The sequence below is a fragment of the Stegostoma tigrinum genome, chromosome 15 (assembly GCF_030684315.1).
Source record: "Stegostoma tigrinum isolate sSteTig4 chromosome 15, sSteTig4.hap1, whole genome shotgun sequence".
Taxonomy (NCBI): domain Eukaryota; kingdom Metazoa; phylum Chordata; class Chondrichthyes; order Orectolobiformes; family Stegostomatidae; genus Stegostoma; species Stegostoma tigrinum.
This window is the reverse complement of record NC_081368.1, coordinates 65183302-65195394: the sequence shown is the minus strand read 5'-3', so window position 1 is coordinate 65195394 and position 12093 is coordinate 65183302. Positions and strand designations below refer to the sequence as shown.

The window sequence follows — 12093 nt, the reverse complement described above, 5'->3', positions numbered from 1 at the left end:
CCCCCTCCCATTCCTTAGACGACATGTCCATCCTGGTCCTCCTGCAGTGCCATAATGATGCCACCCGTAGGTTGCAGGAACAGCAACTCATATTCCACTTGGGAACCCTGTAGCGATGGGAGGTCTATGTCTAGTGGTGTTCTGTAGGGACCCATACTGGGACCTCTGAGTAGATGAGTGGGTTAGTAAGTTTGCAGACAATACAAATATTGGTAGAACTATACATAGTGTAGAAGGTTGTCAAAGAATACAATGGGATAAAGATCAGTTGCAGAAGTGGGCAAAAAAATGGCAGGTAGGCTTTAATCTGGGTAAGTCTGAGATGCTGCACTTTGGGAGATCAAATGTTAAGGAAAAGCATACAGTTAATTGCAGGACCCTGAACAGCACTGATGTACAGAGAAATTCAACACCACAGCTCCCTGAAAGTAGCCACAAAAGTAGATAGGGTGGTAAAGAAGGCAAATGACATGCTTGCCCTTATTGTTCGGGGAGTTGAGTACAAGAGTCAGGATGTCATATTGCAGCTTTTTGAGACTTGTCTCTGAGTAATGCGTTCAACTCTGGTCACCACATTATAGGAAGGATGGAGAGTCACTGGAGAGGGTGCAGAAGAGATTTACCAGAATGCTGCCCAGATTAGAGGGTATGAGCTATAAGGAGAGGTGAGAAAAACTAGGATTGTTTTCTCTGGAGTAGCAGAAGCTGCAGGAAGACGTGATAAAAGTTTATAAAATTATGAAATGCATAGATAGGGTTGATGATCAGAACCTTTTTCCCAGAGCTGAAATGTCTAATGCAAGGGGGCATGATTTAAGGTGAGGGGGAAAGTTCAAAGGAGATGTGAGGGGTACGTTTTTTACACAGAGAGTGATAGGAGTCTGGGATGCACTGCCAGGGGTGGTGGTGAATGTAGATGTGATAGGGGCATTTAAGAGACTTTTAGAAGAGCACATGAGTACACAAGCAATGGAGGGATATAGACCAAAGGCAGGCAGAAGGGATCAATTTAATTTGCCATTATGTTCGGTACAACATTGAGGGCAGAAGGGCCTGTTCCTGTGTTGTATTGTTCTATATTCTCTATGTTCTATGTTATATTTCAAAGCAGTTTCAAATCTAATCTCGTATTCCTTGTTCAATTTTAAGGTGTGGGTGTAAATATGGTTCTAGTTGAAGCAATCGAAATCATTTCGTATACCTGCATCCTGGCCTACAGTCTGTACTACCTGTTCGCTTCCTTCCAATCACCCCTGCCGTGGGCAGACTGCTTCAGTTGGTGGGGAGCAGATGAAACATGCAGCAGGACTCCCAAAGGTAAAGTGCACACTTCTACTGGGGAAGCACAAACATTGATTGTTCACTGTTCATTCTGTCAGTCCAAGCGAGGGAGAGACGTGGAATATAGGTTCCGGAAATGTACAACAGGAAGCCTTGGATAGACATCAGCAACCAGAATATTATTACTGAGTCACTGGACTTCCAAGGATAAACTATCATAGCTTTCTTGTTTGAATACAGGGAAAACTTTATTGAAAATAATGATCATTTATAGTAGGGAATTCAATGCACTTTAGGTTGTAAATATACCTTAGGTTGCAGGCAGAACAGATAGTTATAAATAATAAAATGTGAGGCTGGATGAACACAGCAGGCCAAGCAGCATCTCAGGAGCACAAAAGCTGACGTTTCGGGCCTAGACCCTTCATCAGAGAGGGGGATGGGGTGAGGGTTCTGGAATAAATAGGGAGAGAGGGGGAGGCGGACCGAAGATGGAGAGAAAAGAAGATAGGTGGAGAGGAGAGTATAGGTGGGGAGGTAGGGAGGGGATGGGTCAGTCCAGGGAAGACGGACAGGTCAAGGAGGTGGGATGAGGTTAGTAGGTAGGAGATGGAGGTGCGGCTTGGGGTGGGAGGAAGGGATGGGTGAGAGGAAGAACAGGTTAGGGAGGCAGAGACAGGTTGGACTGGTTTGGGGATGCAGTGGGTGGAGGGGAAGGGCTGGGCTGGTTGTGTGGTGCAGTGGGGGTAGGGGACGAACTGGGCTGGTTTTGGGATGCGGTGGGGGAAGGGGAGATTTTGAAGCTGGTGAAGTCCACATTGATACCATTGGGCTGCAGGGTTCCCAAGCGGAATATGAGTTGCTGTTCCTGCAACCTTCGGGTGGCATCATTGTGGCACTGCAGGAGGCCCATGATGGACATGTCATCTAAAGAATGGGAGGGGGAATGGAAATGGTTTGCAACTGGGAGGTGCAGTTGTTTATTGCGAACCGAGCGGAGGTGTTCTGCAAAGCGGTCCCCAAGCCTCCGCTTGGTTTCCCCAATGTAGAGGAAGCCACACCAGGTACAATGGATGCAGTATACCACATTGGCAGATGTGCAGGTGAACCTCTGCTTAATATGGAAAGTCATCTTGGGGCCTGGGATAGGGGTGAGGGAGGAGGTGTGGGGGCAAGTGTAGCATTTCCTGCGGTTGCAGGGGAAGGTGCCAGGTCTGGTGGGGTTGGAGGGCAGTGTGGAGCGAACAAGGGAGTCACGGAGAGAGTGGTCTCTCCAGAAAGCAGACAAGGGTGGGGATGGAAAAATGTCTTGGGTGGTGGGGTCGGATTGTAGATGGCGGAAGTGTCGAAGGATGCCTTGTACCCGGAGGTTGGTGGGGTGGTGTGTGAGAACGAGGGGGATCCTCTTTGGGCGGTTGTGGCGGGGGCGGGGTGTGAGGGATGTGTTGCGGGAAATGCGGGAGACGTGGTCAAAGGCATTCTCCACCACTGTGGGGGGAAAGTTGCGGTCCTTGAAGAACTTGGACATCTGGGATGTGCGGGAGTGGAATGCCTCATCGTGGGAGCAGATGCGGCGGAGGCGGTGGAATTGGGAATAGGGGATGGAATTTTTGCAGGAGGGTGGGTGGGAGAAGGTGTATTCTAGGTAGCTGTGGGAGTCGGTGGGCTTGAAATGGACATCAGTTACAAGCTGGTTGCCTGACATGTCCATCATGGGCCTCCTGCAGTACCACAATGATGCCACCCGAAGGTTGCAGGAACAGCAACTCATATTCCGCTCGGGAACCCTGCAGCCCAATGGTATCAATGTGGACTTCACCAGCTTCAAAATCTCCCCTTCCCCCACCGCATCCCAAAACCAGCCCAGTTCGTCCCCTCCCCCCACTGCACCACACAACCAGCCCAGCTCTTCCCCTCCACCCAATGCATCCCAAAACCAGTCCAACCTGTCTCTGCTTCCCTAATCTGTTCTTCCTCTCACCCATCCCTTCCTCCCACCCCAAGCTGCACCTCCATCTCCTACCTACTAACCTCATCCCACCTCCTTGACCTGTCCTTCTTCCCTGGATTGACCTATCCCCTGCCTACCTCCCCACCTATACTCTCCTCTCCACCTATCTTCTTTTCTCTCCATCTTCAGTCCGCCACCCCTCTCTCCCTATTTATTCCAGAACCCTCACCCCATCCCCCTCTCTGATGAAGGGTCTAGGCCCGAAATGTCAGCTTTTGTGCTCCTGAGATGCTGCTGGGCCTGCTGTGTTCATCCAGCCTCACATTTTATTATCTTGGATTCTCCAGCATCTGCAGTTCCCATTATCACAGATAGTTATAAATTGTCTGATTTATGACCTGAATTCCAACTTTTTCATCAACTTAAAAATTGCTGGACTAACAACTTTGTGATATCAGTCTTCAGGTAAGAAATTGCAAATGCACAGTTTCTCTACGCCCAATTGATTTGAGATGCAATCTTCTAGCTGCCTGCCCATTAGCACGGTTGCTAGGATCACACTGAGTTTGTGACACAGGAACAGGCCACTTAGTAATTGAAATTCTCCAGCTCAGCAGGGGAGATAGACAGTTGCAATGGAGCTGTGTAAGTGTAGGGTGGCCCGAAATTTGTTCCCCTCGTATAAAGACGGCATTTTGTGCTGTTGAGTACAAGGTTCTCTGCTGGCTTGCTCCCTCTAAGGCAGGCTGTTCTGTGATGACACTGTACAACTACGATGGTCATGGGCAAAGCACGATTGAATGACTGCGCCCTGATGGGTCAGTGGAAGAACCAATGTTCTGCATACGCTGTCTAACAATCAGTTCCTGAGGTACTATGCTAAGCCAGGCAGCAAAAACTGAAGAATACTAGCAGAATCTTGCCAGAACTGGCTGCCAACATTAAAAAAAAGTCATTTCTTGTCTTCAGAGCAGCTGCATTCTCTCTCTTTTTCTTTCTGTCCCTGTGTTTCAGTACTGGGGAAAAAAATGCTGTTCCTTTTCTGCGTTGCGTTGTCAAAGCTGTCATTTGATTTTCTGTCAGTTTTGGGTTCAGATCTGTTTCTCATGACATCCCAGTTTCTGGGCAGAGACATAGACGTCCCACCATTCTCCTATCAGGAAAGTTTTTTTTTAAACCTAAGAAAATTTGTAAAACATAACTGTGATGTAAAGTCTGCATTTGTAACCACTCCACTACCTGTAACTGTGATACTGTTATGTTGGAATCCAGCACTTTGCCCATCAGGTTAACTGGTCTCTGGTTAATCTTTTTTTTAACCAGTTTCTTAAACAGCAGGGCTCTATTTGCTACTTCTAAAATCTCTGTCAAATTCCTATTTCATCCTGTATCTGATGGGCACATTTTTACTTCATCTAACTGCTTCAGAATCATACATGCACAAAAAAACACACAAAAAAATTTACAAACTGTTTCCATGTCTCTCTTGCCAGCCGACTCTCATTCTCATTTCTCTTTCCTCATCCTTTGCTGAAGTCTACAACCTTTTAGGGCAACATTATAGGATTTTAGCTTTCATTGAATATAGTCTTCTGTCTTTTAGCTACAGTTGGGCTACACTTTCAATGTAGTGTTTGTAGTTTAAAGAAATTTATATTCATATATGAATTATATACTATATATCAGATTATGCATTCATTTATATTCATTATGGATTGTCTTTAAATTCCGGCCATTGCTTTTTTACTATCTTAACTTTAATTGAATTTCCCAGGTTACATTATCCTACCTGCTGCTGTTTAGATATACGACCCTAGATTATGGCCATCATTAAAGTGTTTTCACACTCAGTGTGAAATTATTTCATATTACAGTCAGTCTTCCCTAGAGACTCCTTTGCCCTTTCCCATTACTTAGTACTTGATCCAAAATGGCCTCCTGTTCCCTCAGTGGCTCATCAACATACTGATCCAGAAAACTACCTTGCACACTTTCTCTGTTTGTATCCTCCATAGCATTACTGTCAATAATGTTTGCTCAGTCTATATGAAGATTAAATTTGCCCCTGATGATTATTACACTAATTATCTGGACTACTAATTTCCTGACATTCACTCAGTGCTATATAGCAGCTACTGTTGGGTACTGTGTAATAACTTCCACTAGTGCTTTCTACCCCTCAATTTATCTTAGATCCACCCAAACTGATTTTAGCTCTTAATTTCCCAAGGTTAGATCTATTTTTCTGTTTGCTGTCATTACTCCAGAGTCCCGTTGTTACTATGGCTTTGATATAATTATAAGTTATAGCGTCATACAACAAGGAAACAAGCCCTTCAATCCAACTCGTCTACGCTGACTATGTTCCCAAACTAAACTAGTCTTACTTGCCTGTATTTGGCTCATACCCCTCCAAACCTTTCCTATTTGTGTACCTATCCAAATATGTTTTAAATTTTGTATCTGTACCTGCATCCACCACTTCCTCTGGCAATTCATTCCACATATGAACCAGCCTTTGTGCAAAAAAGTCGCTCCTCATGTCCTTTTTAAATCTTTCTCCTCTCACCTGAAAAATATGCCCCCAGTTTTGAACTCCCCCCATCCGAGGGAACAGGCCCTTGCTATTCACCTTGTTTATAGTTCTGGTGAATTGAAAAACCTCAATAATGTCTTCAACCTCCTGCAACCCGGTGAATAAAGTCCCAGCCTATCTTTATAATTCAAATCTTCCATTCCAAGCACCTGCCCGTAAAATATAGATTATATTAATAATAATAAGTCATTAGAGCCTATATAATTTGCATTTGTACTCATAATTCATCTCATTTGTCCAGAGTGCTTCCTGTATTTGTATTAGTGCTTCTATCAAAACACTTCTTCCTACGTCTTTCTTATGCACATTCATCACTAATGCCCTTTCTTTTCCTGTTCTTTCCGAATCCGCACATTTTATTTTCATCCGAAACACTGCTCTGTCTCAAAGCCCTGGCATTTCCTTTTCTGCTGCTTTTGAATTTTCTGAGGTCTCCCACCTCCAACTCCGTACCCCTGCTGCCATTGTACAAGACTTGTATTCGGCTCAAGTTCTACCTCAAAAGACAGAAAGGAGAATTGGTTTACCAAATAGGTAGAAGAGATAGAAGCAGTTGGGAAAACCCTAGTTGCTGTTTATGGGATGACGTGATGCCGATGAGTATAATGCACATTGATCATGTGCGCTTAGAAGTTTGTTCACTAAACTCCCTTTCTCTGTGAGTTTTGTTAACAATGAGTGGAAGTTCTTCAACGCTGAGCCTTCATTAGAAATATGTTGAAATCCTGAACTATACTGTTGTCGATGTTCTTGCTTATCCTGAAACCATCTGTGATAATCAGCATTTATTGAAGTCATGCTTAATATCTGAATGCAATATTAATAGTAACAAGCAGTTCAGAATCCATGAAATTGACCATTGCAGAGTAATCCCCAGAGCTGGACTGCAGTGTGAGTAGAGTGTACAGGATATACCTCTGTGTTCTGACCAATCTTGCCCATGCAAAGGGATTGGACTGATTCAGACAGATTGAAACAATGACCCTGATTATATCACTAGAAATTGCAACATGAGAATTTGAAAAATAAACTGGAAATAAAAAGTTGGCATCTCTGGTTTTCTCTTAGCAAATCTGCCATGTACAGACATCTATGAACCTCCACATCTAAAATGAGCAGTTAATGCCTACCCTCCTAAGACTATGTATATCATAAAAATATTAAGTAAACTACCCTTTAAAAACATGTTCCATAATTTCCAGATCCACTCTGCAATCTCACTCTGGATGATGGATATTTTGAAATCGTTAATACAACATGGCTGCAGGCAAACAATGAAACCTGTCCGAATGGATCAGAAATCTCTGTTCCTCACCAGGGCCCGAGTGAGCAATACTGGGAGTAAGTACATTGCAAATAGCTGTACCTATAAGGTGTACAGCTGGGCCAGTAACCCCTGTTGGGACAGTTAGTTAGTAAATATCCTGTTCAATGAGAGAGCAGCTGTTTGAATTCAATAGAGGCATTACATTATCATCCCCTAGCATAATAACATCACAACAGGGGCTCATTCTTTAGTTTGTATTTCCCTCATTTCTAAAATTGTAGCTTTTCTTTAACATTATCTAAAGTGTATAAGTTATTGAATAAATACTTAGTTTCATACTTATTCAGGTTTCTGTGACTGATCCCTCTTTCTCTGTATTTTCAATTGAATACAGTATTGTGTTTAACACATGGTCCTGGGAAATAAATTAAGGAAACTGTTCAGGAGTAACACCATGTTAAATGAGATGAAAGCTGTGTTCACTGCGAGACACAGTGACTAACCCAGGTAGCTTTAACAGTGCAATGTAAGGCTGTCAATGAAGCACTGTCAGGAACTCCTTCAAAATGAATCAGCTCCCAAGGGAATCACACCTGCACTGACTGTTTAACAAAGCTTTATATTTAATAATAAAAATGAATAGACTGAGAGAGAATATTTAAAACAATATCAAATTTAGTCTCTAATTTTAGGCCAATGATTGGACACCAGAATAAAGTTTTACAAGGATGTTAGTAACAACTACTTACATTTATGTAACAAGGTATAAAGCTGGAGGAATGCAGCAGGCCAGGCAGCATCAGAGGACCAGGAAAGCTGATGTTTCGGGTCTGGACCCTTCTTCAGAAAATTCTTACATTTATATTGTGGCTTTGCCTTTTCAACACAGGAAGCGAAACCAAAATATGTTACAAGAACAGAAAGAATAGGTACATGCCCATTGAGCCTGGCTTTCATCGCAATCTGATCAATTCCTCCTCTGCCTAGTGCTAAGAAATTGACATTGGATCCTGAGTCTGGACTTCCATGTTCTAGATTCTCCAGTCAAACAAAACAATGGGTGGAATTTTCCATTCTCAGAGCTGGTGAAAAGAATGGTAGGTGGGTGAACTTAATCAGGTAACAGGCAAAAAGTCAGATTCTCGCTGTTGAATCAAGGTTCAGCAACGAATATCTCTTTCAGGTGGGTGGGGGAAGGGGTTGGCTATCTCACCAGCAAATGATGAGTATGATGGATCACAATTAAGTCTCAGTACTTGCCTTAGGTAACAAGATGTGTTTTATCACATTACAGTAGCTACGTACAGTTTACACCAATACTTAATGCATTTTAACTGTTACCAAGCAAAGGTCGCACAGACATGTGTGCCTCCATAAGGAGACAAGTTCAGACTTTAACTGATTCCTAACTCAGAGTTGTGGGACACGAACAGGCTGGGTGGAGATTAGTATAGTTCAAACATTAACTCTTCCAGAGTGTTTGTTTATATAATAGTCACCTACCAGGAATCCACAGACTGATGTTGAGATGTTGGACAACATTACACATGCTTCCACAAGGGTCATTTTAAGGTATTATGGACAATACTAGACCCCGTCCCCCTTGAAGAAATATCTAGTAAGGAGATAGCCTACACCCTAACTTTTATATTTATTTGAAGGCAAGTGTAAGGCGCGGTGATCCAGATGTGATTCGATGGGTCCACCACTAGTATTTAATCAAAACACACTTTATTTTCACTGCACAGTTAAAATACAAAAAAAAACTGGCATAACTTCAACTCTATTGAAATGCTTAACAAGATAATGCACCACTTAATCACTATGGGAAGCATACCAAACAACAGTCCCCTGGCAAGGCAGTTTAGCAAAACTGTTAAGGTTCTCACGTGCTGCCTCTCTCTGGTCCACCAGCATGAAATACTGACAGAAACAGTTCGGCCTTTTCTATTTCTAAGAGGAGGCCTCTCATCTAAGACTCTAGCAGCAGAGAACTCAAGCCGATAGCTCAGCAACAGCTGAAAGCAACTGAAAGCAAAACGAGGAACCATCCTCGGTCTGCGTGAACTCATGCTCATTCATGCTTCTTTTGTTTAATTTGAACAAGAAAAGAGCAAGGTTAACTCCAAACTGTTTATCAACTGCCCAGTTGAAGCAAACAGTCCACCACCACTGTGGCAACACCTCTCTGCAAGAGAAACAGCACAGAACACATCTCTCTTAAAGGCATTGTACTGTCACAACAGGGCTACTGAAAAAGATACCCAGGCAGGTCAAGTACAATGTTGTAGACTCTAGATGCATTGTCCGGCATCATAGTGGTTTGCAGTGTCCTCCACAACCTGACTCTACCAAAGGGCAATGTCTCAGGTGGTGAAATGATAAAGGAATATGAGGTTTTATTTGAGGAGGTAGCTGGAAGGGAGGATGCTGTTGTGGCCCAGAAGGACCCTGGCAGACATCAAGAATACATGGTTATGGTTGGATAAGTTAGGGAATAACATGAATACCTCAATGCCACATGCTTCTGGGGAACTGAGCCACACTGACACATTTCTTTGACTGTTCTGTTTGTTATCATAGAATCCTTACAGTGTGGAAACAGGCCCTTCAGTCCAACAAGTCCACACTGAACCTCAGAGCATCCCACCCAAACCCATCTCCCTACAACCCACCTAGGCTACACATCCCTGACCACTACGGGCAATTTAGCATGGCCAATCTACCTAACCTGCTCATCTTTGGATTGTGGGAGGAAACCCACACAGACACAGGGAGATTGTGCAAACTCCACACAGGCAGTCGTCCGAGGGTAGAATTGGACCCGGGTCCCTGGTGCTGTGACGCAGCAGTGCTAACCACTGAGCCACCATGCCTCCCTTACAGACCAGCCTGCTGGGCGGTGGGGTGGGGTGGGGGGTTGCCATTGGGCCCGCTTATTCTCATTGATGGAGAAGCAATTTTTTTTTGCCTCAGAAATTGTATTCTGATTTAGCTTTGTGTTGTCAGCAAACGTTAATGACTTGTGGTGCCTTATCGTACAGAGATTGTAAATTGCTGGGGTCCCAGCATTGATCTTTGCCAGATCTCTCTAGTTGAACCCTGCCTGTTTAAAAGCCTTGCTCTCTGCTTCCTGTCTGTCTTAATCAATCCTCCACATTCACATTCAAATAAGTTGCTGTCCTCAATGATTAATGGAAAAGAACTACCAACAACTTTCAATTATGTGTACTCCTTCTAACTGGGCCATTAAATTGATATTACCACTGTTCATCATTTCTGCCAAAATGCATCACCTCATATGTCTTTGGATGAAATCCCATTTGCCATCCATCTGCCTGTTTGCCCAGCCTATCCATCTCATGGAAGTCAAATGTCTTTTCTTTAAAGGCCTCCTCTGAGATTTTCTCGAGGGCTACATCTTGATTTTTTGAGGCTTGTTTTTGGTTTTCTGGGGCTCCTTTTCCGTTCTCACTCACACCTTCGTTAGGCGTTACAGTCTTGTGGTAACATTGTCTTCTGTACTTGTGTTGACAAGTGCAGTATTTGACCTCACTCAGAAGCAGAATTTGAAGAATTCATCAAATCCTCAATAATGATCACCCCTCCTTTAAACATAAAAAACGTCACACACAAGGTAAGCATTAGCATTGTTGGCACAAATTTAAATTGGTATAAGGTAATAGGCAGGGGTTAGAAACAAAAGCATTTTTTCCCCAAAATAACAGATAAACACCGCAACACAGAAAATCACAATTCTGAACATACTCTCCATGCTGGTGATGTCACAGCTAAAATGGTTTCATTGCCTATACTTGAAGTTGGATGATTTTAACGAGGCAATTATTATCTTTACTTATTACATCTTATTTCAATGTCAAATTTAAATTTAATAATTTATCTAGCACTGATTTTAATCAAGCATTAATTGCTCATTGGGTATATGAGTTCTAAACTTCTTCCAGCCATCTTTTAGAAATGTTTCCTAAATTCACTCCTGAGGGTCCACTGGATTTAATTTTCAGATTATGCTCCTCTGTCCTAGACTCCACTAAATTATTTGTTAGCTGACTCAATTCATTTTTATTCCAGTATAATATCAAATTGTACTTCCAAGTATTTCCTTCACTGACCAACACTTTGTGAAATCTTGAAGTCATGAAAAGTATTATTAAAAATGTAGTTGTTTATTGTTGTTTGGGCCTTTGTTGTCTGCAAAAACATTGCAGGTTTATCTCTAATACTGCCCTTACATCTCTGGTTTTCATGTTATGCAAAATGTTTTGAGCGATGATAGCACAAAAATGAAACAAGTTCTTATGAAATAAATCTGTTCAGTATTAAATTATTCAAATAATACAGTGTGTATTAGAATAGCATCCACTACTTGCTTCGTCATACTGCAGCTCTTAAATTTACACAGCCTTAAGCTAAGGATTCCACATTCACTTTCAAGGAATTTACTGTCTCAGAGACTTCAGGTTTGCTTGACCACCAGTAAGTTTAGCTGACAAGATTAAAGCTGCTATTTCTCCTTCATAACCTCTCCCCTTCCTCACCTTGTCCACCTCTAGTCTCTGCGTTGCAGTCTTTCTCTTCCAGCAGCCACTCTTCCCCTAATAGCCTCTACTGCCAGTAACCATTGTCTCCCTTGCAGCCCTTCCACACAGCAACATCTCCTCTTGGCAGGCTTGTTCCCATTAATCTTTCTACACTGTCTCTCTTCTGTGGTAGCCTCCATCCTCAGAAGAACCTCTTGCCCACAGCCTCTCACACTGCCACCAGTGTGGTGCTCAGGCTGATGACCCTCCCACCATTCACTTTTCACTGCTTATTGCTCCTGCAAGCACAGGCTCTTTCTCTCCCGCGTTTCTGCACCAGTCAGCCTATCAGCAGCAACTACACCCTTAACATCAATTTTTCTGCTCTTCTGGTGCTGCCTGGCCTGCTGTGTTCCTCCAGCTCTACACCTTTGTTATCACAGGAGAGAAACAGCCC

General features: G+C 43.1%; 1 protein-coding gene across 2 annotated transcripts in view; it reads left to right on the top strand.

Moving 5' to 3' along the window:
- LOC125458775 (sodium- and chloride-dependent neutral and basic amino acid transporter B(0+)-like) overlaps positions 1-12093 on the top strand; it is a 51056-nt gene that overhangs the window by 12133 nt on the left and 26830 nt on the right. For both annotated transcript variants that reach the window (XM_048544419.1, XM_048544418.2), the window contains exons 4-5: positions 1150-1317; positions 7031-7169. In XM_048544419.1, coding sequence (XP_048400376.1) covers positions 1150-1317; positions 7031-7169 — 307 coding nt within the window. The remainder of the gene's footprint in view (positions 1-1149; positions 1318-7030; positions 7170-12093) is intronic.